Source organism: Dipodomys ordii, unplaced genomic scaffold (genome assembly GCF_000151885.1).
Source record: "Dipodomys ordii isolate 6190 unplaced genomic scaffold, Dord_2.0 Scaffold58, whole genome shotgun sequence".
NCBI lineage: Eukaryota > Metazoa > Chordata > Mammalia > Rodentia > Heteromyidae > Dipodomys > Dipodomys ordii.
The window spans coordinates 7,415,529-7,443,001 of record NW_012267274.1 but is presented as its reverse complement, the minus strand read 5'-3'; the positions used below and the strand labels follow the sequence as shown (position 1 = coordinate 7,443,001).

At 49.1% G+C, this 27,473-nt stretch overlaps 1 protein-coding gene across 1 annotated transcript in view; it reads left to right on the top strand.

Annotated features, from left to right (window-relative positions):
- Tacc2 (transforming, acidic coiled-coil containing protein 2) overlaps positions 1 to 27,473 on the top strand; it is a 67,357-nt gene that overhangs the window by 22,565 nt on the left and 17,319 nt on the right. Inside the window, exons 2-8 of the mRNA XM_013021964.1 lie at positions 502 to 638; positions 7,989 to 9,270; positions 13,003 to 13,063; positions 14,299 to 14,500; positions 20,360 to 20,421; positions 22,599 to 22,714; positions 24,041 to 24,212. Coding sequence (XP_012877418.1) covers positions 502 to 638; positions 7,989 to 9,270; positions 13,003 to 13,063; positions 14,299 to 14,500; positions 20,360 to 20,421; positions 22,599 to 22,714; positions 24,041 to 24,212 — 2,032 coding nt within the window. The remainder of the gene's footprint in view (positions 1 to 501; positions 639 to 7,988; positions 9,271 to 13,002; positions 13,064 to 14,298; positions 14,501 to 20,359; positions 20,422 to 22,598; positions 22,715 to 24,040; positions 24,213 to 27,473) is intronic.

The following is a 27,473-nucleotide window of genomic DNA, read 5'->3' as shown; positions in this document are numbered from 1 at the left end:
ACTGGGACAGACAAGAGGCCAGTGTGGCCCACTGGGGAAAAAGAAAAATGTGGTGAGAAAGTGAATAAATATACCCAGAAGTTATAAGAAGGTCTGGGAAAGCAGGGGAGTAGAGATGCAGATGGGGTAGGATGGGGAGAGGGAAAATGGAAATTGAGTTTGTAAGGAGGGGTTTCAGGAGTGGCTTGGAACCCCAACCTCGGACATGCTCACCGTATCTGGTAGAGGGCATCTATGCCCGATGGTGGGTGCTGAAGCTCACTGGGTATTTGCCACTAAGGTGAGAAGCCTGTGAACTGAGTTCAAAGACTGCACAAGCAGTGTTAATTTACCTTGGGAATCAGGGGAGATGACTTGGCCTCACATCTGTCCCTGAACAGGACAATTGACCAGAAAGCTGGAGTAGTGAACTGGTTCCAGGTTAGAAGACGGACCACACGTGGCTCAGCAGGAAGGTCCCTGAGTCCAGGCTAACCCATGCCTCTTTCCTCTCTCCAACAGGAGCTCTGACTCGGAAGAAGCGTTTGAGACCCCAGAGTCAACCACCCCCGTCAAAGCTCCACCAGCCCCGCCCCCACCGCCCCCTGAAGTCATCCCAGAACCCGAAGTCAGCACACCACCAGCCCCGGAAGAACCAGGTAACCAGGAGCCCTGGGGAACCATGCCATGACTACCCCTGGGCAGGACTGGAGGAGGCTGTGTGCTCTTGGGACAGTGCACAGCCCCAGCCACTGGGACCTCTTGGCTTTGCACTGGCTTGTGTTTCACAGGTCTTCACGAAGCTGTGGGTGGGCAAGTACTGTAGGGCTGTGTATTGTGAGATTTGCAGTTTATCCACTTGGTTAGCTATGGGCTTGGATGGGTTTGAGGGCTGGGCCACTGTGTCTCGGAAATTTTTTAGCAGGGTTTTAGGTTGTTTTTCCCCTTGAGAACGTTGATTCTATACAGCTTCTGTGACTCTGTGCTTGTATTACAAAACCATAGCCCCTCAAGTCTGAATGGGAAAGGGGAGAGAGTGGAGAGTCAAGTCTCCACTGGCCATCCCTCATGACTCCCAGGTCACCTGATCACCTGTCACTTCCTACATCCTTCCTCCTCCTTCCTCCATCCATGTGAGTTGAAATACATTTAGGTATGTTTGCATATGGTGACACCTGGGAGTGGGAACTGATCTCATCCGGGCTCTGCCCTGCCCACCAGGCTAGCCTATTGTGTGTGTGCCTCTTTACTCCATGGAATGGGACTGAGTCCTGGAGGGGAAGGGAAACACAGCCATGCAGGCTAGACAGCTCTGGGCTTTAGAGGATTCCTGCTCTGGCCCTGCAGAACCTACCCCTCTGGACCACACAGTAGAGTCACAGGATCCACCTGGCCCTCAGTCCCAGCATAGCTTCTCCTCTGTGCCAGTGGGGGAACTAAGGACAGGACTGGATCTGTATGCTGGGTGACCACAGCCCACCTGGCTAGAAGCAACAGAGGGGTGAGGAGTAGAGCAGTCAGTGGGAGGAATGGGCATATATATATATATATATATACGTATGTATGTATATACACATACGTATGTGTATATGTATATGTACATTTGAGCCACAGCCCCACTTCTAGCTTTCTTTCTTTTTGTTTTGGTAATTAATTGGAAGTAAGATTAATTGGAGGAAACACAATCCTCAGATCTCAGCCTCCTGAGTAACTAGGATTACAGGCATGCCAGACTTCCCATATTGTTTTTACAGTTTTGAATGGAAAGTTGGTGACTGATAAACATTTGTAATCTTGGTGATTGTGGAATATATAGGGGAAGACCATTTCTGCACCCCCCACAAGGTCTTTTCTAGGGTTCACCATCAAATGTCAGGTCATTCTGGGAATGGTTTGCTATTTCTCTCTGTTGCTGTCTTTGCATAGGCTCAACTTCAACAAAGCAGAGAGCAGTCTTCATTCCTTTTTATTGTTGTTGTTGTTGGACATGGGGCTTGAACTCTAGGCCTGGGAGCTGTCCCTGAGCTCTTCAGCTCAAGCCTAGTCCACTAACACTTAAGCCACAGTGCCACTTCCAGTGTTTCCTGTTTATTTGGTACTGAGGAATTGAACCCAGGGCCTCATGCATGTGAGGCAAGCACTCTACCACTGAGCCACCTTCCCAGCCCCACAGTCTTCATTCTTAAAGAACACACACAAATACACCACCCACCACCTCTTTCTTGGATGGTAGTTAATAAAAGCATGAGCTTTATATTGGCTTCAGGGCTAAGTCCACAGGCCAGAGGGTTGAGTTGTTAATTGATTCTGAGTCACAGTCCCTCAGGACCTTTGATTTCACCCCATGGAGTCTTTGAACCAGGACTTAGTGAAAACTACCACAAGGTTGTGAGGATTGCACCTGAACTTGTGAAGAGTACTTGTGAATCTGAGATTGGGTCTACTCAAAGCCCCACTGCCTTGGGCTTCACAAGGTCTGTCTGCTGTCTTGTTGAAAACTGCCTTCAGCCTTCTGGTCCATTCTGCAGACCCATGAAGTACTAGAATAGCCTGAGGTGTGGCCAGGCTGCTTGCATAGAAGAGGACTGTTCTGGGAACCCTGGGAAGAAAGGGCAAGAGAGGAAGTTCTTTTGTTTGGTCTTTCCTTTGGAAAGTGCCTGGAATGTTACTAATGGTGCTGAAGGAATTATGTGAGAGGCAGGCCAGGCTTTTGTGTAGAAAGGCATGCTCAGGAAACCTCTTTTAACAAAATAGCAACTCATCAGGCATCTGTGGCTCATGCCTATAATCCCAGCTACACAGGAGGCTGACACCAAAGGATTGGGTTCGTTCAAAGCCAGCTCAGGCAGGAAAGTCTATGTAAGACTCTTATTTCTGATTTAAGCAGCAAAAAATTGGAAGTAGAGCTGTGATTCAAGTGGTAGAGCTCCAGCTTTGAGCAAAAAAGCTAAGAGATAGTACCCAGGCCTTGAATTCAAGCCCCAGTATTGGCATGCACGCACACGCACACGTGCACACACACACACACACACATGCATGCACACGCAAATCCTAAATAAACAAAAATGAAAATAGTAACTCACAGTGCTCTGGGTCCTACCAGCATCTTTGTGCTGCATAGGACAGAAGGACAAGACACAGGGTGTGCCCTTTGCCCTGCCCCTTTTCTGGGGGTGGGCCAGCATTCAGGTTATTGGGGCTCACTTTCCTTAACTGCAGAGGAAGTCTTGAGAGTCCCTTCCAACCTGTGAGGTTGGAGACGTGACTTAATGGGTAGAGTGCTAGCTAATGAGCCGAACTCTCAGGTACCAGGTTTGAGACTGGTTTCAGACCCCCAGAGTCTTTGAATAAAATACTAGCTATTGTACAATGACTATGCTGTTAGAACTCAAATCTGGCCCCGGAGGGACTTAACGGTCACCTGATTGAATAATAGCTCCCCTTGCTCCCCCCTGCCTGTGTCAGGTCTGAACTAGGACCTTTGCACGCTCTGCCTCCTGTGCACGCGAGAGTGAATCAGTCATCCTCATACACATGATCCCCTTCTTGTGAGGTTATAGGCTTTTCCTGGAGTCTGGCAGCAAGCTCCAGTCTCCCTGCCTCCAATCAGGTGATGCGGGCTGTGGCGTTTGAGCCCTGGTCTACTGCTGGCTCTGCGTAGGTGCTGAGTTGTCACTGTGCTTGTGCATGCTCAGCTGTGTACAGGAGCAGCTTTGTGCTGCTTGGCCAGGCTGTTAGCTAAGGTAGAGGACAGGGCAAAGGATTATTAGGTGCCAGAAGTAGCCAGTGGGGGGTGGGATTGGCATGGTGGGGAGAAGCAAGGTGAGTTCATTCTAGCATTTGCACAGCTCCTGGGAATACCATTCTTCCCTGGGAATGAAGACTGCTGAGCTTTGGGAAAGGCTCTGCTGTTGCCTTGGAAGTGACTAGAGCCCCCTGTTCCCTGCCCCCACCTGTCCCATTGGACCTTAGCTTCCTGTGTGTCTGGACCCACCACAGACACCTGCTTCTGCACACGCTGGCACTTGCTTCGTCTCCTGGGAGGCTTCTGAGGAAGGCACGTGTTGGCGCTTGTCACAGGCACAGGGAGCCTGGTGTTGGGCAGTTTGTCCTGGAGCTCTGCCAGGCCAGGGCCCTTTCTGGCCTCTGGAAACTGGGGCAGGATCTGGGAGACCATGCTGCTATTTCCCAGCACTTCCTGTGCCCTGGGCTGGGCACCTGTGTGTGCACCCACGTTATCCTTACAAGATGTTATCCTTACAAGACTGCCAGATTGGGCTGGGAACGTGGCTTAGTGGTAGAGTGCTTGCCTAGCATGCATGAAGCCCTGGGTTCGATTCCCCAGTACCACATACACAGAAAAGGCTGGAAGTGGTGCTCTGGTGCAAGTGGTAGAGTGCTAGCCTTGAGCAAAAAGAAGCTCAGGACAGTGCCCAGGCCCAGGACTGGCAAAACAAAAACAAAAACAAACTGCCTGATCTACAGCTGAGCCTCAGAGGGTTGGATAAATAGCTCAGGATTCCACATTGGATTCATCTATTCTAGCTGCTATAACAAAAGCCCATAGTGGACTGAGTAGTTTAAGGACAAGGGAAACTTATTGCTCAGGTTCTGGAGGCAGGAAGTTTACTCATCCACATCTGCAGATTTGACCTCCGGTGGGGACCTGGCTCATGGCCGTGGGACCTTGTAGTGTTCCTATGTGGAGGAGGGGACAGACAGGCTCCCTTTGGCTTCATTTACAACAGAGTCACTAATCCTGTTGCCCTGTTGGGCTGTGCCCAGCCTCCAAAGGCCTTTACCCCTCATTCCATCCCCTTGGGAATGAGAATTCCAGTATGCGAATTTTAGGGGAGACACAGATACAGATTATAGCACACGGTGAATTGTAGGCCAACTGTTGCTACCACAGTACTTGAGTCCTTGACTAACTGCTCTTCCCACCACTTTTTGTGTGTGTGTGTGTGTGTGTGCGTGCCAATCCTGGGCTTGAACTCAGGGCCTGGGCATTGTCCTTGGGCTTTTTTGCTTAAGGCTGGTGCTCTCCCAGTTTCTCTTCCAGCTTTCCTTTTTATGAGTCGTTTATTGGAGATGAGAGTCTCATGGACTTTCCTGCCCAGGCTGGTTTTGCACCATGATCCTCAGATCTCAACCTCTTGAGTCGCTGGGATTACAGGCTGGGATTACCAGCACCCAGCTCTGCTCTGCTCATGATGTGAGTGTTGCCTGTGTCCAGGTGTATGGAGCAGGTGAGGCTGATATGTTACAGCCAGGCACGAGGACCCCCTGTTCCCCATGCAAGGAGAAGCCCCAGGCAGGGCATGCTAGCCTTAATCATCTCAGCTGGTGGTGGACACAGCCCAGGAAGAGTCCAGGTCATCTGAGGACAGCAAAGGCCCCATCAGCAGCCAAAGAGAAACCTCAGGAGAAGCCAAACCTGCTGACACCTCCATCTTGAGCGTGAGCCTGCAGAACTGCGACTCCAGAGTTGGAGAAGCAGTTGTGCTGTTGATGGCACCAGGATTTCACAAAATGAGCTGTGGAGCTGACTTGGTCTCGGACTGAGTCAGAAGTGAGAGCCAGGGTATATGGTGCTGTTTTCCAGGCCAGGTCCACTTTACTGAGACCTGCGCTGGCAGGCGCATGAGGTGGAGGACTTGGTGACAGGAACGGTTCTTCTTCTGCATTGCCTCTGAGGTTATGGCCTATCCAACAGCCACAGAAGGACTAGGATTATTTGTGGAATGTATGAATGAATGATCATGCAGGTTTGTGTGGTCTTTGAGGACCCAGCTGGACCACATTTGCTCTTTTTAGACACTCAGGGTGGTACATGGCGGTGAGCTCTCACAGTGAAGGGCTCCTCCCAGCCCTCCATGGTCCGACCCTATAGGGCAACTCGCTCAGTAACCACACCAGTGAGGTAGCCACTCTCTCCAGGGACCGTCTGTCTCCCCACCCCCATGTGGCAATGTCTGGAGTTGCTTTTGATGGTCATCACTGGAGTGGGAGGTGCTACTGCCTCTAGTAGGCCTTGAAGCAGGCTGCATTGAACAGGCCGGTTCTGCATGATGAAGAACAGACGATCCTAAAATGACCCGAGGACTGAGGTGAAGAGACCACAGCACACGTGGGTTTGATACTGTCTGATTTCATTAGGGAGTGTCAGATCCAAATAGCAAAGACGTGTTAAGTGGGCAGGGAGACATTTCTTCTGGCCAAAGCAATGAGCAGATGGTTGAGCCAAATATCTGCTGATGGTTGGTGATGCAGAGAAAACTGCTGACATTTGAAGGCCTCTGAGGCTTGACAGAGGGAAGGTTGGCTGTGGTGGGCCTTGCTTTGGAAATGATGGAAGGGTGGAGGCTCCTCCCACCTGCAGAGGCCTACTGAGAGCATCCCTGGTCTCAGGATCTCTCCTCCTCAGCATCCCTGGCCTTCCTGTCCTTGAGATTTTTTTCCCTCAAGGCTAATGCTCTATCACTTGAACCAGCTCTACTTCCAGCTTGTTTTTTTTTTTTTTTTTTTTGGTAGTCATGGATTTTCCTGCTGGGGTTGGCTTCAAACTGTGATACTCAGCTCTCAGCCTCCAGAATAGCTAGGATTACACCAGTGAGCCACAAGTGCCCGGCCTTTTTGCCCTCTTTTTTCCAGTAACATGTTTTCAGCTTTCTGGCAAACCATGTTTTTTGGCTGCTTGGAACAGCTGGGCACCCATAAGAGCATACAAAGTGCCACCTAGTACAAACAACCCAAAGTGGCCACGCCAGGGCCAGGGCTGGCAATCCCTAGGGAACAGCAGAGGGGGGGGGGCATCATTGGGCATCATTGGGCCAACATTTGAAGCTTGTGCAGCGTAGGGAAAAGAGAAGCAGCTTTTGTGTTGGCAGTGGCTGAGGAGGCAGGAAAGCCTGGAGGAAGCCTGATAGAGGAGTGAGACTAGACAAGAGGCAAGACTAGGCGGGCAAGACTGGCAGGAGAGGTTCCAGGTAATGTCTAGGGGTGGTGAGAGGCAAGCGCAGTCTTGCTTAGTTGCCTGGAAGACGCCATGTGAAGACTCTGGCAGGTTCTCAGGAAGAGCAGGCGTGGCTGTGATAATAGCAAATAGCTATCAAAGGCGAACTATGCTCTACTTGCCTTAATTCTGTTTTTCTTTCTTATGATCTCCCTTGCTTCAGTCACACAGGCTTTAAAAAAAAACTTTCTGTCATATACCAGGGGACCAGGGTGTGTGTGTGCTCCTGCCTAGCAGTTCCTTTTGAGTAGGATGCTTTCTCCCCAGCAAAACTCCTGGCTTATGTCTACCTTGTTTCTGGTCTTTGCCCAAATGGTGGTGTTATCTAAGATTGCAGCTCACCTATGCTGATTCTGTTTTTCTCCTTAGTGTCTATTATCATCTGGACCTCTCTGTTATCATATGCTTGTTTCTTCTTTGATTTCTTTCTGAAGAATGTGACTTCTGGGAAGGCAGAGACTGTTTCTACTTTGTTTCATAGTTGATTCCCCAACCTGATCACTAGTCTGCATCAGGCACTTGGCAATTTTTAAATGCCTTATAGATTGATTGATTGAATGCTGGTACCAGGCTGTCCAGGCCTTGTACTCTTTCAGCTTGCTTGCTACGCTGTTGTTCTACCACTTGGACCATGGCTCCAGTTCAGTTACTTTGCTGGCTATTTTTAGAGAGAGAATCCTGTAGACTTTGTGAACCACAGTCCTCAGATCTCAGCCTCCTGAGTAGCTAGGATTACAGGTATCATCCTGGCTTAGTAAATGTGTTTTGAATGAGGCATTGGAGCGGCTCCTTGATCTGCCCTCATCTGCCCAGGATGTGATAGCAGATAGAACCAAGGTCTGTACCCAAGCCAGGTACCTGTGGCTGAGCCTAGGGGGCCCGAGGCCTAGAGTTGGTCAGCCTCTTCTGTGGAGGGTGAAGATCTGGTACAAGATGACAAATGCTCCCACATGTTGAGTATCTTCAAGTGATGGCTTTGTCTCTCTTTCCTCAGGATGCGTTTCTGAGCCAGTCACGGTCCCCGATGGCCCACGTGGTGACTCGGTGGAAGGAAGCCCTTTCCGACCTCCACACTCCTCCTCTGCCGTCTTCGATGAAGACAAGCCCATAGCCAGCAGTGGGACTTACAACCTGGACTTTGACAGCATCGAGCTGGTGGATGACTTGCAGAGCTCGGAGCCTGGCGCCTCAGACTGTAAGGGACAGGAGTGCAAGGTGAGCACGCGGAGGAAGTCTACCGAATCCACGCCGCCCTCCAAGTCCACGCTGTCCCGCTCGCTCAGCCTGCAAGCCGGCGACTTTGACGGTGCCACCTGCCCAGGCAGCCCCGAGGCCGTGGCCCTCGTCCCCGATGGGTGCAGCACGGGGTCCAGCAGCGCCTCCAGTACCCTTAAGCGAACTAAAAAACCACGGCCACCTTCCTTAAAAAAGAAGCAGACCACCAAGAAGCCCACGGAAACCCCGCCGGTGAAGGAGAGCCAGCAAGAGCTGGCCGAGGAGAGGCCCATCCCCAGCGAGGAGCACCCGGCCTCCGAGTCAAAGACGGAGCCATCCACTGCAGAAGCTTCCGGATCCGCTGTGTTGGAGGAGACGCCCCCAGAACCCCCCACTGTGCCTCAGGCCACCTGTCCTCCAGAGCCAGAGGCTGTAGAGGACGTGGGACCCCCAGCCTCGGGAGGCGGCAGAGTGCAGAACTCACCCCCTGTTGGGAGGAAAACGGTGCCTCTTTCCACGGCTCCCGAGGACGGGGAGGTGGCCCCATCGGACAGTGGGGAGCAGGAGGACCCCCCAGCCAAAGGGCTCTCGGTGAGGCTGGAGTTTGACTATTCTGAGGACAGCCAGCAGGAAAACCCCCCTCCCACCAAAAAGCTAGGCAAGAAGCCAGTTGTCAAGATGCCCCTAAGGAGGCCAAAGGTGAAGAAGACCCCCGAGAAAGTTGACACCACTCCCGCCTCGCCCACGCGATCCCCCGCCGACCCCAATGACATCCCCATTGCCAAAGGCACCTACACCTTTGACATCGACAAGTGGGATGACCCCAATTTCAACCCTTTCTCTTCCACCTCAAAAATGCAGGAGTCTCCCAAACTGCCCCAACAATCATACACCTTTGACCCCGATGCCTGTGATGAGTCCCTTGACCCCTTTAAGACCTCCGGCTCCCCTTCCAAATCCCCGGCCTCCTTTGAGATCCCAGCTAGTGCCATGGAAGCCAATGGAATGGACGGGGACGGACTGAACAAGCCCGCCAAGAAGAAGAAAACGCCCCTGAAGACGTAAGTTCAAAAGGGTGGAGGTGGAGAGGATTGAGTTGGGGTGCACGTGGCTGTGACCCTTGGTCTGTGCCTGGCTAGCCTCCCCCCCCCCCATTGCTGCAATTCCACCATGTTTCCTCTCTGTGGCCATAGTGGTGACTGTTTGCTAAGAATCCCCTGTGGAGTCAGGAGTCCTGGATTTGATTTGATTTATTCTTTTTGCCTTAGTGAGAGGTCTAAAGTTTTGTTTTGTTTGCGTTGTTTTTATTTGATTGGTCATTGGGCTTGAAATCAAGGCCTTGGCTCTGTCCCTGAGTTCTTTTGCTCAAGGCTCTCTTACCACTTTAAGCCACAGTGCCACTTCCATTTTTTGAGTGGTTAATGAGAGAGAAGACGTTTCTGGCCTTGAACTGTGACCCTCAGATCTCAGCCTCCTGAGTAGCTTAGGATTACAGGCGTGAGCCATGGGCGCGGGCTGGTCTAAAGTTTTTATGGTCAGCCAGAAATCTAACTTTCTATTCTAGATGAGAGTGGGAGGCCCTGTAAGAAGGGAGCGATCATGAGAGACCCAGGCCATTGGTGACTGACCCTTTTCCCTGCTATGTGTACATTGCCTTTTGGAGAAATCAGGATATATATCCTGTATATTATATACCCTGTTAAATAGCATTTGATTCTGCCATTAATAAGATTTAGCCCAAGAGTCCAACACAGTAACTAGTAGGCACTGGGGGCACATGACAGAAAGATACTTTTGCTGCCCTGACCAGCCTATAAGAGATGCTTCCTTTGGGGGCTGAGAAGGCGGCTCAGTGGTAGGGCTTGCCTTGTGTGCATGAGGCCCTGGGTTCAATTCCTCAGCACCACATAAGCAGAAAAGGCTAGAAGTGGCACTGTGGCCCAAGTGGTAGAGTACTAGTCTTGAGCTGAAGAGCTGAGGGTATCTCCCAGGCCCAGAGTTCAGGTCTCACAACAAACAACAACAAAAAGAGATGCCTCCTTGTCTTCTTCCCTCTCTCTGGCCATCTTTTGCAGATAAGAGTTCAAAGGCCTTCGTAAGCACTAATGAGATCAGTACCTTAGTTCCGTGTGCCAGAGCCTCCGGCTGCCTCCCCAGACCCCCACTCTACAATTTAACAAGACTGACAGGTCTTGTCTCCTAGAGCAGTGACAAATGGGTCACATTGTTGGCCCTTCCATATTTACCTGCACAGATGATATGGGGAGACCCATTTGCCTCCAATCTGGGTTTCCCCCTCACATTAAGCATCTGAGAACAGCCCAGGCTTCCTGAGAAGGGCTTGGACCTTGGGTCACCCCTCTATCAGCTGGTGGTAGCCAGGAGGCCATCATGGCCCAAAATGGTGGGCTTAGATCTGTTTCCCAGCCAGGCGATCCTAGAGATACTGTAGGACTTTGGTTATGACCGGAATAGAAATTGGAAATACTGACACTGCAAAACTGTGTCTTGGCGTAAGAATGGATACCTGGTAGCCTCCCCCTTTGAGGGAGCCTGGTGACATTGTGCCCCCAAAGCCATTCCTCTTGGATGGCCACAGCTAACACAGACTGGGGAAGCTTGGCCTCACACCTCGGTAGACTCATCATAAAACAGATGGGTATGGTGACTTGGAAGAACCTACCCCAGGTGACAAAACTTTTAACAGGTCAACAACTGGATGACCAATACCCAGAGAGGGAGCCCATCCCTAAGGTCCGCTGTGGCCCCTGAGTGGCCTGCCGTGGATGCTGCCACATCCTACGTGGCTAGACCCAGCGTCTGCAGATTTATCTTTTTGTCAGTTCCTCCTGTCTGTCTCTCTTTTTCTTTGTCTTCTCGTCTTAGGATGGTTGAAGATATGATGTCTGTGTGTTCTCTGTTGTAAGTAAATTTAATGTAATCTGCCTCCTATGCTCCATTTCTTTTCTGTCTTTTGTTTCTGCTTGCAATCTTTTTTTTTTTTTTTAAGTTTCCTTTCTGTGGCTGCTGCTGCTTCTGTGTTTCTGTGCTAAGCCTGGGAATGTCGGGGCCCAGGGCCCTCCAGTAGCAGAGGTTACTTTCCTGTTCATTGTGGTGAGTGTGAGCGAGGCTGCATGTCTGTGAGGACACGATTATCTAATGGCTGCCTGCCTGTCAGCAATGGAAACTTTTCCCTCTTTCGCATTTGGACCTCTTCATTTAAAAACCTGGACTTTTTTTTTTTTTTTTAACTCCATTTCTCTCATTCTAAGTCGGGCTGGTGAGTGATTGCTTTCAGTAGCACCATGGCTTCACTTTAACCACCCAGAAATCCCGGGCAGAATGCTGAGGCTGTGTGAAACAAACCATTGGGGTCATTGTGCGTTGGGGTCCATGGGAACCCCTTGAAATGCAGGGTCAGCTCAGAGTGGAGCTCACGCTACGAGCCATCTCCAGGCTGCCCTGGCCTACATCCTTTGTCACTGAACTTACATCCATGCTAGGTGTCAGTGTAGCGGGCTGCCTGTGTGCTTCTGCTGCTCTGCCCCCTGGTGGGAGAACTCTTGAGACCCTCAGGGTTCTGAAAACAAGTGCCTTCACCTTGCCTTTCCAAGGGAATTTGTTCTGAACCTGGTGTCAGGCAGCTCTGGGATCATACAGAGTCTCAAGCGCTTTTCTGCCCCGGGGGATTTCTTTAGTAATTACAAGTCATTTAGTAACTGTTATATATTTATATGCATGCATAAATACATGCTTTGAGCTGTGATGGTACTATTTGTATAGTATGAATGCCATAAATGCTATAAAGCAATCATTCCTAATTTTCTTTCCATGATCAAATGCCATTGTTGGAGTGTTTTGTTTGAGAGAACACAAGGACGGAACCTGAGAGCGGGAGGGGGGGGAGAGGGGGAATGGCAGATTTGTCTTGTTAATTCAGTTCATTTGGAAAGCAGAGGAGGGAGGGTGGCAGGATTTAAGGTGAAGGCCACCTCCCCCTTGCGTGGCTGGGAGTCAGACCCTACCAGGGTGGGGATGGAGACCAGAGCAAAGGGCCCCTCTGTGGGGTGGAGAGGGTCTGCATGTTGACCGTGGACATGACTCCTGACCGCACAATGGACCTAACGCTGCTGTTGAAGGCAACCCTTTCTCTGGGGGCTGCTGGGACGTGTCCTCCCCAACTATCTAATGCCACTCCTTCCCCACTATCTAATGCCCCCTCCCCAACTATCTAAAGGAAGGAGAAAGAAAAGGAGAAAATGTCTATGTGTCTTGACTTTGGTCATACAAAATCTTACCCTGCTTAAAATCATAGGACCCATCAGAGCACAGGAACTCCTATGTTCTGGAAGATTCTTCCAGCACTTTCTCTTTCTGCATAGGCCCCTTTGGCTCATTGGGAGTGGGTGGCTGCCCCCATGTGAAAATTGGGTGCTGTTGATTGGTTTCAGGAGCCTCTCCTCCAACCTTAGTTGGCTCAGACATTCCTGAAAGAATTGAGAAACATTAATCTCACCGAGAAATTTTTGCTTGGTAAAATAAGAACATCGAATTAAAATTCGCTTCATTTTCTGGGTCAGCTCTCCAAAATGGCATCTCTTTAGCGATTGTTAGCTTGATGAATTCTTCCCTTGGGGGCAAAAATAACATCTGTTAAGACGTCAGAATGAGTTGTTGGCGTGGACAATGTTGCTGGTGTTAGGATGGGCAGGTGGGAGTGGTCTGGGCACAGGCTGTGGTTGCAGCCTCTATTGCTCATTACTACGTGTTTATACTTTCCATTTTGTTTCCAGTGACACATTTAGGGTGAAAAAGTCGCCAAAACGGTGCCCTCTCTCAGATCTACCATCACAGGTACCTGTTCTTTTGATGTTTCTGGTTTTGTAGCTTACCTGGGCAGCTCCCACAGCCAGGCTTCTTTCTAGTTTTGATCGCCTTCCTGCTCTTGATGGTGTATCTCCAAGGCCCTGCTGCCTCCGCTTAGAGGAATTCCCACGAAGATTCCTTTCATCCCTTCACTTTGCCAAGGATGAGAAAGGAGCAGGATCATTGGCTTCTTTATTATTATCTTTAAGTAGTTGTCCAAAGGGGTTTGATTCAACATGTCAGTTTATGACTATAGTGTGTCTTGATCATTGTTACCCCTTCTATGATTCTCCTCCCATTTGTCCCAGCCCAAAATGGCTGAATTCTATAGGAAGGACCATTCTGGTTCATTTTATCCATTTAACTTTCGGAGAACTTACTTTTGTCAAGTTGAGAAAACCTTTAAAGATCAATGAAAACAGAATGAGAAGGTGAAAAGTCTGAATATGTGTTAGGGTCACCGAATTATTCTACCAGAGTGGAAAGATGAAGAAACTGTGTCCTCTGAAGAAGGGGACACTAGATTATTTGCGTGAATTGGTGGTTCATCTACTGAGTTTGTATCAGTTTTTCCTTCCCTCCTTTTAGACCAAGGAAGGGGGGCCCCAGGCAGGTTTACCACACTGTTCCTGGGTCCGAAAGAAGCAAACGGTCCATCTTTCCAGACCCAAACCCGTAAAGCCACAGATCCTGGCTAGGGCTGGAACTGTGGGAATGATGGAGGCCCCAGCTCCAGGAATAGGGGGCTTTGGGCTAGTCACAAGTTCTGCCTTAACCTCTGGGTTCCCCTTTGCAGCTCCATGCTGACCTTTGGAATGACAGTGAGACCCCCCTTCTCCTCCCAGGGACTGGCATGGGGATTGCCGGGTGATACTGACATTTCCATATTTGAAGCCAGAATGAGCTTAATGCAGCAGTTAGAAGAAGAAAGCTGGCAGGAATATCTTGGATAACCCAGACTCAAAAATTCTGTTATTTTGATTTTTTTGTTGTTTTGTAACTCAAAGTTAGTCCCTGAAACCAGACACCAGAAAAGAAGATTCATAGAGGAAGGAATGGGTGTCCTTGAAGGGCCATTAGCAGCAGAAGCTGAGGATAGTGGGTGCAGGATTCTGACAGGGACCTGGCCTGGTTAATTGGGCTTCAGACACATGGGTTGGATGGGTACTGTTTCTGACTGACACTCTGAAGGAGAGGAGAGACAGCTTTCCGGTTCCTTACAGGACTCCACTCCGGACTCCACCCCAGAAGCCCCCCCAGTGATCTCTGCAGTGGTCCACGCGACTGATGAGGAGAAGCTGGCGGTCACCAGTCAGAAGTGGACGTGCATGACGGTGGACCTGGAGGCCGACAAGCAGGACTTCCCGCAGCCCTCAGATCTGTCTACCTTCGTAAATGAGACCAAATTCAACTCACCCACGGAGGGTAAGCAACTGGGTGGCCAGCTGGACCCCTACCCTACCTCGGATCATACTGCCTTTAGAGAGAGCAAGGCCAGGAGAGACACTGCTCAGCCAGGTAACTGATCTGACCACTGGAAGCTAAGGCTGCACTGAATCGAAACCAGCTGCCCCTTGACCCCGCAATGCCTGCTAAGTACCAGCCTGGTGGCCTCGAGTCCAGGTCCTGGGACTGAGTGTTCTGCTCCTTGCTCAGCGTGTAGGGCAGAGACCCGCCCCGGGGGGGGGGTGTCTCTTGGTGCCACCATTGTCTCTAGCCCCCCATGAGATGGTCAGACAATATGGCCATATCTTTCAAGCAAGCCCCATGCCAAAGGTTCACCCCAGGTTTGCTAATGAGGACTTGATTTCCTTAGAAGGATTTCCCTAGCCAGATAGCTTATCTGGCTACCTCCTTCCTGTGTGCCTCCTTTCTACTTTCTGTCTGGCTCTTTGGGGGAAACGAGATGAATTCTTGTACACTGGGGCTGACACCCACCTCTGTCTGTATATTGACTTTCATATTTCCTGTCTTCCTGGGCAAGCTCTTGAGACATGAACCTGAGTCAGGAGGGATGGGTCTGTTTTTCCCAGGCTGATGTCCTGTGTCCCCAGTCCTCAGTGCTTTTCCTCCTCCTCCTTGTGAGGCTGATGAACCTAGTCCTAGCCAGCATTTCAACTCTGACTTTGTTATCATTTTGACTTTTCCAGGATCTTGGTCTCTAATAATTTTTTTAAAGTAGAAATCAGGGGCCAGGAATGGTAATACACACCTATAATCCCTGCTACTGAGGAGACAGAGATAGAAAGAGCATGGTCCAGTGTCCAGCCAGCCAGTGTTAATATGATATCCCTCCGAAAAACAAACAAACAAAAGAGCAGAAAGATTGACTCAAATTGGTAGAGTGGTCGTCTAGCAAGTACAGGGTCCTGAGTTTGATCCCCACCACAAAACAAACAACACCAGCAAAGCCCAAGTGGAAATTCCTGTTAGGAAGGTCATACTGTCTCCCCTTCCTTGCTGGTACTAAGGGACCAAGAGTATCATTAGACAACCCTCCTCTCCCCCTTGGAATGAGGCGGTGGGGTCATGGAGGTGCTGGTGATGGTAGGAACCTGGAATGCTGCCTCAGAATGGTACCGGTTAGCATTTGTGTAAGTTGTAGTTCATGGTGGAAATAGGTCTCTCAGAACTCTGGATCTTCTGCTTATCTTTTCTGTTTATAATGAGGTGATGTGCTTGGAGGACATTGGGGCCTCTTACTTCCCACAAAACAGAGCTTAGCTATCAAGTTGGTCCTTTGGCTTGGGTTTGGGGCCTTCAAAGTGACTATCTCACTCTGGGCTGACACCACAAGCATTAGGATCAAGCCTCAGTCTCCCCTTCACCCTTGCCTTCCTCTGCACCTGTCTGAGTCATGATCCTCACCTGCACCATATTTCTATTCCCCGGGACACTCCTTGCTCTGTTGAGGTTACTAGTTCCCATCCTGCCGCGGACCGGGTTCTGTCGGGACGACGGAGGACACCTAAGGGAGGAACCTGGAATAGGATGGGGACAACTCATACACATTAGGAGTGGATGCTGAGTGCTGAGTGCGATTTAATGCAGAGAATAGTAAACTTTTATAACAAAAGTCTCCATAAGAAAGGGCAAAAGGTTACACAATCTTGCTGCAAGGCTTCGTTCTTGGATGGTCACCAGCTGGTCGCCTGAAAGGGAAAAAGTTTACACAATCTTGCTGCAGGGCTTCATTCTTGGGTGGTCAACAGCTGGTAGCCTGAAAGGCACTTGTTTCCGGCTTATCTCTAAGAAATATAATGGGTTTCGGACGTTTGTCACCATTTAACCATTATCTTATTTTTATAGAGGCCTTAATTGTCCCATAGGATTTTTTCCTTCCTGTTCCTTCTTTAATAATAAGCACCAAGGAGACTTAGATCTAGCAAGTCTTTTAGTAAATGAGAGAGTAGTAGGAAGTTTTTTCTCCTAAGTAGTTATCTCAGCAATTGCCATACATTCCTTCTGTTCTAGTTGCCCTACAGCTTCTTGTAAGTTTCTTACAAACAATTCCTTCTGCTGAAGTGACTTCGTGAAACCCCCAATACTTTTATATTTGCTTATGGCTTGTCTACTAGTCTCCATAAGAGGGGTTTCAGGGTAGCACTTAACTCCGGTGAGTTAGTCATATTTTTAAGACACTCATCAGATATTGGAGTCATCAACACTCTTCAGAAAGAGCTTTGTATAGGGAAACGTTGACAATGAGCAAGTACAAAAAGCAGTAGAAACAGTAAAAGATTAATAGGCACTCTTATGAGGGAAAGAAAGGCAGAAACACATCTTTTCCAGGGGTTTTGCCAGCCTTTTCCCAGGAGTAGGCCTCTTAGAAGCCCTATTCTCCGAGGTAGACTTCGGTGAAGTCCCAAAACTTGGAGATAGGTTTCTGTAAAGCCCCATTCTCTGAGGTAGACTTCGGTGAAGTCCCAAAACTCAGAGATAGGTCTCCGAAGCCCCTATCATGGTCTGATAGATGGTTTCCCATGCTAAGCAGACTCCACTGGAGTCGGCATGGCACCATCCCTTCTCTGAGTGTCCACTGCCCTTTCTGCTTGCCTTTGGCACTTGGCCTGAGCTTGGGCATAATGCCATACTGAAGATATGCATGCAAGCATTTCTTGATTTGCTGCTAAACTGGGTTTCTTGAAGGCAGGAGCTCTTGTCTCCTTCTCCTTGTGTCCCCAAGTGCTCTGGAGATCATGGGAGCTAAAGATAGTCTTAAGATAAAGGAATTACAACATCAAGGAGGTGACCATCTTAGTGTGGATTTGCTCTTTGTAACAGGCATCAGTCACCTGCATGAGTATCGAAGACTGAGAGAAGGTTTGCGTCCCAGAAGCAGCAAGGACATTGGGCACAAGCACCGGACTTGCTATTTTGTTAGTACCTGCAGCTTCCTTCTAATTCATATCTCTGGCTGGCTAAGAAACTTGTAAATATTAGAAACCCACCTGAGCTTCACATTGTAGCTAAGAATGAATTAAAATGCACAATTTTGATGTGTGTGTGTGTGTGTGTGTGTGACTAAACAGTAGGGATTAAATATATGCGCTTTTTTCCATAGAAAATACAAAACCCCAATAGTACTTTTTAAGTTAACAGTTGCTTCATTCAGTGACAGCATCTGTGTCTTTGTGGTGTACTAAAAACAGACAGTTCACTAGTTCAGAGATGTAAATGTTTGTTCATTGTTTTTGCAGACTTTTAACTAATAGGTCAATATGTAAGTCTGAAACCAAAGTGTGTGCTGGATGCTGGTGGCTCATGCCTGTAATTCTAGCTACTAAGGAGGCTGAGATCTGAGGATCATGGTTTCGAAGCCAGCCTGGGCAGGAAAAGTCCGTGAGACTCTTACCGCAGAAGTGATACCATGGCTCAAAGTGGTAGGAACAGTGTCCATGCCCTGAGTTCAAGCCTTATGACTGACAAAACAAAACTCTGTTAAATGTTCCTCCTTAGAAAATAATTGTCAAAATTTGGGAGGTGACAACTATTAAGTTTAGCTGTGAGGCAATTTTGAGCTTCGATTCCAGTTTCAGGAAGCACTGACAGCCATCTCTGTAGTAAACCCGGATATGAAGCTGGATGCAGAGTCCTCTTAGTGGGTCATCCCTCTTATTCCTTTAGTAAGTTCAAGTTCAGAGACACCAGACACATTCCCAGGAGTGGTGATGCGATCTTCAGGCTGACTCAGTGGAGGACTTCAGCTGTGATCTGAGACTTTCTTACAAAGAAGTCACCTAACCGAGAGAAGAGGAAATACTGGGTTAGAAAAAAATAATTACTGTTTGAACACCTGTTCATTATAACATTGGCATACCAGTTCTATGGGCGAGAATGGTGAAGCCGAATCTGCCATCTCATATGCATGATTTAATTTCCTCCTCCAAGCTCCGAGGTGGATTCCTGCAGCTCCTCACTTAACCATGCAGAGAGGCTGTGTGCTGTTCAGCCTCTGGGTGAGTTCTCTGCGGAGAACTGGGTCTGCCTGACAAAACAGCTGTGACTCCCTCTCACTGCCGTCTATGTGAGTCGGGCCTGGGCTTCTGGCGTTCATCTGTAGGACGAAGGTTGGGTCATGGCTCCTATGAGCAGTGAATTGTGTCAAGGTGTCTATTTCAAAAAGCGAAATCAGTTGAGCAAGATTGCAATGCCATGTGGGCTCTATGTTATTCCCTCCCTGTGGTGATTCTGATCATCTCCCTCTGAGCATCAGCTCAGATTAAAGTTGGGTGCCGGTGCCTCACACCTATAATCGTAGCTACTCTGGAAGCTGAGATTTGAGGATTGTGGTTGGAATCCAGCCCAGGCAGAAAAGTTCCCATGAGATTCTTATCTCCAATTCATCACTCAGAAACCAGAAGTGGCACTGTAGCTCAAGTGGTAGAGCACTAGCCTTGAGCACAAAGAGGCTCAGGGACAGCACCCAGGCCTTGAGTTCAAGCCCGACAACTGACAAAACCAAAACCAAAACCCCCTCAGATTGACAGTTACAAATGAGTATGTTTATTTGTTGGACACCCTTCTCTCATGCATACATAATGCTGTGGGAAAAAACCCAACCTCTGTTGCTCCCTAGAAAGGAAGAGCTGAGGAACCATTGGGCTTCCCAGCCTCAGGGCCTCGCCTGCTTCTGCTCCAAGAGACCCTGAGTAGCTTTGACTTCCATCCCCAGCAGCACAAAACTCAAAAACCTCTAGATAAATACATGTTATGTGACAGGGATGATGGTCACCATTAAAAACAGAGATGGCTGCCTCTGGTGGATGTGGAGGGAGGAGTTGATACAGCTGTGTGTGGGGGGGAGGGGGGCAGAGAGGGGACCTGTGTGACCACCCTAGGGCCATCTTTTTTTTAAGTACACAATCTGGTAACTCCAGATTCAGCTTCTTCAAGGACGGAGGCCCTCTTGGGCTCACCCAACACCTATGCATGATGCCCAGGGTAGGGGGAGACATACAGTAGGGGCTCAGTTTGTGTACTGGACAGGGAGGTCAATGAAAGCATAAAGCTGATATCTTTGTCAAACCTTCCCACTACCCAGGCCAGAAGGTGGGATTTCTACTCCCTGGTCAGTGTCTGGAATTTTTCTCTTAAGCCTGAAGTTAGCAATCAACTGAAGAACATCATTTCTCTGCCTAATCAGACTTTACAGGTCTTTGCATTTGAAAGCTTGATTTGGACCAGCTTGTAGGCTGCTGGAAGAATTTGGGGAAATGTCCAGCTAATTCTCAAAAGCTTCTCTTACCAGTAACACGGCAGGAACTCTACTTGACCTTCCCTTTCCTCAGTGGCACTGGAGCTGAATTCACAGAGAGGGACAAGAGCTGGTCCATCTCCAAGGAGTTACCTGATGCGTCATCCCACGTGCTGTACTTGAAAGTTACCCAGACAACTGACACGTGGGCTCTGATCCAAAAACGCATTGCAGAGGGCTTGGGTCCATCCACAGCCAAGCCCTGTACATGGTCACGTCGCTACATTTCCTTGGAAGCCCTCCAATGCCCTAGGGGCAGAAGCCCCTTCTAGCAGGAAGTTTACTGACTGAAAAGTACCTTCTTGTCAGGCATATCAGAAATCCCTGGTCCATGGATAGTCTAAAAAGCACAGAGCCCCACCCACCCAGATCTGATCTCACTTTCTCTTGCTTTTATTTTTTGTCCAAGACCAGGACTCAGACTTGGTACCTGATGCTTTCACTCATTGGCAGGCGTCCTACCACTTGAGCCATGCCTCCAACTGCCTGATCTCACTTTCTGATCTCATTTTCTGTTTCTTTCGCAGAGTTGGATTACAGAAGCTCCTATGAAATCGAATATATGGAAAAAATTGGCTCTTCCTTACCTGTAAGTTCTTCCTACCCTGCCTCCCTCCTTTTTGGTGTGAGTGTGCAGGCAGGGTCTTCTCTCCTATGCAGAGTTTCTGGGAACTCAGACCCCGGATTGAGCATCCTGTGTGCCCACGGCATCCTGGGGGCAGGGCATGGGGATGGGGGACTGAGGCTGGGGGGCGTGGAAGGCTGAATACAATCCACAGCAGTTGACAGTTTCAGAAGTGTCGGGCTTCCTGCAGAAATATTTCCCTAGACTGCCAGAGCTAGTCAGAACTTGTGCACAGTGGGGGTTTGGTGTTAGTTGTTTTCTGCAAGTTCTAGTCTTCCCTCCACATCCTGGGTTTCTCATTCGTGAACTCAAACAATTAATGAATTAAATTTTTTCTTTAGCTGAGGTCTAAGGATCACAGTTCAGAGCCAGTGTGGGTAGGAACGTCCACGAGACTCTTTTCTCCAATTAACCGCCAAAAAAGCTGCAAGTGAAGTTCAAGTGGAAGAGTACCAGCCTTGAGTGAAAAAGCTCAGAGACAATGCCTAGGCTCTGATTTCAAGCCCCAATAGTGACATCAAAGAAAAATATATTTTTTTCTTTTTAAAAAGTTGTATCTGTACTAAACATGTATAGACATATTTGCTTACTATTTTTCTATATAAATATATTGCGTAGTAAATTTTTACGTATTGTTCACATCCTGGGTAATGTAAGTAATCTAGAGATGGTTTAAAGTACCCAGGAAGGGTGCATGCCACTTATATGCAGATGCGGCCATTTTACAGAAGGATGTAGTATCTGAGGTCCCCTGGAGCCAGTTGATGGGTGCTCCCTGTGGATCTTGAGGGCTGACTAATTGTTTTAAATAACTGAGTATTTCTTTGGGCCAAAAGCCTTGCCCCTCCCTCCTTGCATGTTAAGTCACTAATGATCAACAGCCATCTTTGCAGCTTTATAGCTGCTGCCTGGCATTTTGTTCTGGGTGTGACCTCTTTCTGTGCTACTGTCCAGCAGTGTTCTCATAGCCTTTGAGGTGCATGGCAGGGCTTGTTTGGGGTACTAAATGGCCGTGGACATGTCACACTCTTCTTTGTCTTGCTGTAAGTTGGTCTTAAATGCTGGAGTTGCTACTCCTGGACTTCAGGCCAGGCAGGACAATGAGCCCTGGTAGACCTAGACTAAAATGACCGCCCCCTGAGTAATGTACTGAGCACTGACACTGTCCCTCAATACATTTCCTGGAGTGTGGCTTGCCCCTGAGGTCACAGTGCGTCCCCAGTATGTGACACTGTGTACTGAGGGGGATATCATTTCCTATTCGAGTGGAGCTGCTGGACATTAATGTAAGGGGATTGAAACCACAAGAGACCCCTGCTTGTGCTGGCTGGTACTCTGGGAGCCTTGTGGCTGAGGTGGTCAGGAATCAGGGATGGTCGTGATGAGGATGAGGATGAGGAGGATGATGATGACAATGATGATGATTAGCTTACACTTCTTAGAGAAGGATTTCACTGTCCAGAAATTTTCTTTTTGTTGGTTCAGAGCAGTATAGCAGCTTCCTTGGGGACCCACCAGGGCAGTAGAGGGGTCTCTGGGTTCCTAAGTCAGCACTGAAAGCCTTGGAAGGGGTCTAGCCTCAGCCCCTGTGAACCTAACTTCCTTCTCCTTAGCTGCATACCATAAGCCCATCCATGTCCCGGCCCAGCCGAGCGTCTCTGCAGGTTCTGAATGTACCTGGACACTCAGCTTTGTCTAGGCCTTTCCAGCTGCTCCTCTCAAGCCCAGCTCAGATTTTGTTCTCTTTCTGGTCCTTAGTGGTGTGCTTGTCAGCAGGCTGGCCTCCCCCTTGCTCGTGAGGACTGGATCTCGCCGTAACCCCTGTCGGTCCTCAGAGCCCGCATGCTGTCGGGCCCTGATAGCATGGTCAGTGAGTGGGATGGCTGAAGACTGCACGTGGAGGTGCGGTCTGGACCTTCTCGCCTTGCTGGCATTCCATCCCTCAGTGGGTCCCGTTTTTCCTCTTTCCCCTGTCCCCTGCCAGCCGGCCCTCACATCTCCCTCTCTTTCAGTCACTCAAGAGCAACCAAGTGTTTTCCCTAAATAACTAAAGACATATTTGCTCCCACTGATGACGCTCGCTTTGATTCTCATCCGGGTGATGCCTGTGCCCAGGCTGACGCAAGCCTCTCTTCCCTCAGCAGGAGGATGACACCCTGAAGAAGCAGGCCTTGTACCTCATGTTTGACACGTCTCAGGAGAGCCCTGTCAAGTCTCCTCCCGTCCGGATGTCAGATTCTCCAACACCGTGTTCAGGGTATGACAATGAGGGAGTTACAGATCAGCCATGACCCCTAGCTCCCACGCGTCTTCACCCCGCTGTCCTGACTTCATTCCACTCGTGCGCAGTCAGACCCTGACCCTGATTCAGACCTTGACCCAGGCAGACCCATTCCATCCTCTGCCACACAGACACAGCTGCCCTGGTTCTGTTGCTGGAGACCCTGTGGACGAAGGAGAAATCCTTTCACAGCTGCCTGAGCAATTCACATACAGTGTTCTGCTGGCATTTGTCCAATGTAGAATAGCACTCAGAACCCTGAGTCTCTAGCTGGGTGCTGGTGGCTCACTCCTATAATCCTAACTGCTCAGTTATCTGAGAGCTGAGCATCACTGTTTGAAGCCAACCTGGTCAGAATCGTTTATGAGACTCTTTATCTCTAGTTAACCAGTAAAAAGCCCAAAGTGAAGGTGTGGCTCAAGTGGTGGAGCACCGGCTTGCAGCGAAAAAGTCAAGAGCACAAGGCCTTGGTTCAAGCCCCTGTACAAGCACAACACATACACACACACACACAGAAAACATAACAACCACTCAAATTTCTACTTCTTATTGGCTGTGACTTAATGGTAGTTATTTGACCCTCATATACTTCAGTTTCCCTAAGTATAAAGTAAGAGTCATAAACTGACCTCTTAAGGGATTTAGGCAACACAAAGCAGGCCAGCAGTCAAGTGTTAGGCACAAGCACCTGGCTTCCACGTGCCTGGTCGGACGAAGACAAGCATGATTTACGAGGGGTTCATGTTTGTGCTTGTCAGGGTTGGTGTTCTGACCAGGGCCCCGTTCGGCTGGGGAGGTGTGGGGCATTGCTATAAGGTGGGGATCATCCTCTCGCTGAGCTGCTGGCAATGCTCTTGCCTTGGTTTCTCACACTTACTCGGCACCCTGGAGAATGGAATCCTGGGTAGTGAAGTGGTATTAGTATAAAAAGTGTGGTAGCACCCTATGATGGGCACTGTGGGATATTTTACATGCATCCCACATCTCATTTCATCTTCCCAAAGGTGCGTTGTCTTATAGGAAAGGAAACTGAGGTATGATGCCCAGTTTTTTCTCCAGAGCACACAGCCAAACTATAGGCTACCTGCTTAACTACCCATTAGCCGGTGGCATCTGTGCCCTCCCGACCACTCCCTTACGAGTTGGCCTTGGGATGGGGCTGGACCATGAGATTGGGTGGCTGCTGGTAACCTAGCCTGGGCACGCAGCCTGGGAATTCTGGGATCCCTTGGGATACTGCTTCTGCTTGGTTTCAGTGGCTTTTCCAAGAGAGGACCCTGAAGCTGTCCTTTGCTTCCTCAGGTCAAGTTTTGAGGAGACTGAAGCTCTCGTGAACGCTGCAGTAAAGATCCAGCATCCTGTCACGTGTGGGCTCACCTCTAACCAAGAGCCTCATTTGCAGGTGCCAGAGAAATCCTCCCAGAAGGAGCTGGAGGCCATGGCCTTGGGCACCCCGTCAGACGCCATTGGAATTGTAAGTGGAGGCAGAGAGGCTTGAGGTCACCAGGGATGAGACTGGGCTCACTGGGTACCATCATCGCTCACCTAGCACCTGCCATAGGACCCCACCCTGGCCCCAAGACTTAGAGGAGACCCCACAGCGTAACAGTGAAGGGAAGGCCCTTCATACCCACTGTGGTGCTTGAGTGATTCTCACCTGAGTGCTTTGTTTACCCACGATTGTTTGTTTTCTCTTGTTCTCCACCCCTCTCCCCTCGGAACTGGACTGGACATCATGGAACCATGATTAGTCAGTCTCCACCTTTTCAGCCTCTGTGGCAAGCACAGAAGTGTAGATCAGGAAACACCTTCCTTTTAGGCCCCAGCTGTTTTATTTTCCTTAATGTCAGTGATAGGAAAGTTCTCCTGCTTATAGACCAGGACGATGACCATTCCTTTCCCAGCTCCTGCGAGGGATTGCAGGACCCAGAGCCCTAGGCCAGAGACCTCACCCACCCCTCTTCCTGTGCCTTCTAGGTCAAGTGAATCTTATTTTTAGGTCTTTTGCCTCCCTCCTAGGAATCTCTAACCCAGTTTTGAAGCCATTGGTTCAGGGTGTTAGTTTTGTTCTGTAGTGGGAGATTTCGTTTATCTCATGCAACAAGCACTGAATGAATACCTGCCTGCTCTGTGTCTGGCAGCTAGTGAGTGAGGCGAAGGTCTAGCTGTCAGTCCGTCTCACAAACAGATGCGTCCGTGGTTCCCTTCTAAAGCTGGCTTCTGATTTCGAACTTTCTTAGCTACCAGGAGACACTTTTCCCTTTGATGTCATCTTTCCATTTATTTAGATGACTTTTACTAAAATTGTTCTTCATCTGACATTTATACTTGGAGATATTTCCTTAATGGAGTTGTGTTACCCATTGGGACTTTTGAAATAGTGAAGTCAATTTGAACTTGATTCTCATCTTCAGTCTAGAGAGCGAAGGGAGCCTGTGGGTGGGGCGCGCACCTAAGACCCAGCTTTGGGGGAAGGGAGGGCCTGCGCATCTCCAGCTGCCCGCAGTCAAGTATGGGCAGCTAATGATACTCCCTTAAATGTTAAGGCATTGGTCTCCATCACATGGATGCATTGGCCTTGCCTGGAACCAATACCACTCTCCTCTCCTCTATTTTTCTCCTGTGTCCTCTCTGCCGGCGGTCAGACATCTCCGGAGGGAGCCTTTGCCTCTGCTGACGCTCTCCTCAGCAGGCTGGCCCATCCTGCCTCTCTCTGTGGTGCACTTGACTATCTGGAACCTGACTTAGCAGAAAAGAACCCCCCAGTATTTGCTCAGAAACTTCAGGTTTGTAGTTCATGTGTGACCTTTTGGGAGTTTGTCAAAACCTCAGTAGAGAATGAACCCCTAAGTGCCAAGTAAGCTGAGACAGGGACTTCATGAGGAAGCTCTGGGAATGTTCCAGATGGAAAGTCTTCCCGTCAAACACTGACACCTGTGGTGTACTTCAGCCAGCGCTGTATGAATTGTGCAGTTACATATTGAACGAACCATTTCTGTTATGCTTTGGAAATTGGGTCCTAACAGTCAATTTTTCAGATGCATTGAAAGGCCCAAAGGCAGTAGGATTCGCGCACTGAACCAAAGGCATTCGGTCGCCGTCCAGCCAGGCTGTCTAGATGTACAAAGCAGTCTCAGATTCCCCCTGGGATAGCATCTGGACTCAGCCTACATCTGGAACCCAAACGATTTATCTACCCTGTACTTGAAATTTGACAACTTAATCTGATATCCCCTGGACCCGAGCATTCAGCTCTAGCCTTGAGAGATGGTTAAACAGCCACGTGAGACATATATCCAGCCAACTCTATAGAGTTGGCGATGGCCAACTCTATAAGAAACAACAGGAAGGAAATCAAAGAATACGATTGTAGTTGACACGTTGATTCTGTTTTAAAAATCTTCTTTTTCTGTCATCAGCTGATACTCTCTGACAGACATTCAAGGGTCATTTAAACAAACAAACATGACAACTACAAAGAGAACAGAAATTGAATGTTTATTTCATGATCTGCTGAGGTGTTCGTTGTGAGAGAAAGCCGAGCGTGTGTTTTTGCCAAGTACCTGTCATGGCGCATCTGTGTGGCACATTCATTTCTTGGGTGTGGAATACATTGTGTCTGTCTTGCCGCATTTCCCTGCAATTTGCTCACACCCCAACCCCTTGGGCAGGAGGAGTTAGAGTTTGCCATCATGCGGATAGAAGCCCTGAAGCTGGCCAGGCAGATTGCCCTGGCTTCTCGCAGCCGCCAGGACACCAAGGTACCTGTTTGCCGCTGCAGCGCCCTGTGCTGCTACCTGGGAATGCTGTGTGTGCCACGAGATCCCAGGACTGCATCGCTAACCATCGGCCAGGCGGGCATTGTGGTGTCTGACCAAGTGTGACTTCCAAAGGGCTGAGTGTAACTCATACACACTGCTTAACTGGAGAGCAAAGGAATGAGCAGAGGGCAGTGCTGCCCTGCCCCATAGATGAGGATTAGAGAAACCAGTGCAGAGCCTCAGGGTGTGGGATGATGGGGCGCTTAAGAAGGCTGGAATAAGATAGCAAAGCAGTTAGGGATTCAATGAACGAATACTGGTTCAACAGAAAGAACAAAGTTACCTTTGAGGTTGCCTTTTTTCCTACGATGTCATTTGCCTCTCTGTGGAACTCTGCTGATTTCTAACAATTCACGTGTAACCTGACTGAGAATCAGTAGTAAGTAGCCAGACCTCCCTGGAGATGCTACATCATGCTGTAGATGAGGCTCGCCGTCCTTTTGGTAAAATGATACACAGTTAACACACCTCATGTTTTCAGGGTCAGTGGCTCCTGTCACAGCTGCCCCATCTGCCACAGCCTCAGACAACACACACACACAGATGACATGGAATTGTTTTTGTTTTTGTTCTAATATTGGGGCTCGTGCCCAGGGTGTCTTTCTGTCACATGGTGTTTTTGCTCATGGCCGGTGTTCTACCACTTGAGCCACAGTCCATTTTTGGTTTCTTGCTCTTTAATTGGAAATAACTGTCTCAGATTTGTCTGCAGGGACTGTTTTCAAACCATGGTTCTAAGATCTCAGTCTCCTATGTAGCTAGGAATATAGGCATGAACCCTTAAATAAAACAAAACGAAAGAAGGCAGCAGGCTCTTTGGTCTATGGATCGTAGCCCTTGCTTTGTGAGTGGAGTGTGACATTCACGGGGCAGGTAGAACTCTTTCTGCTTAGGTTTGAGGTCATCTTTCTGAA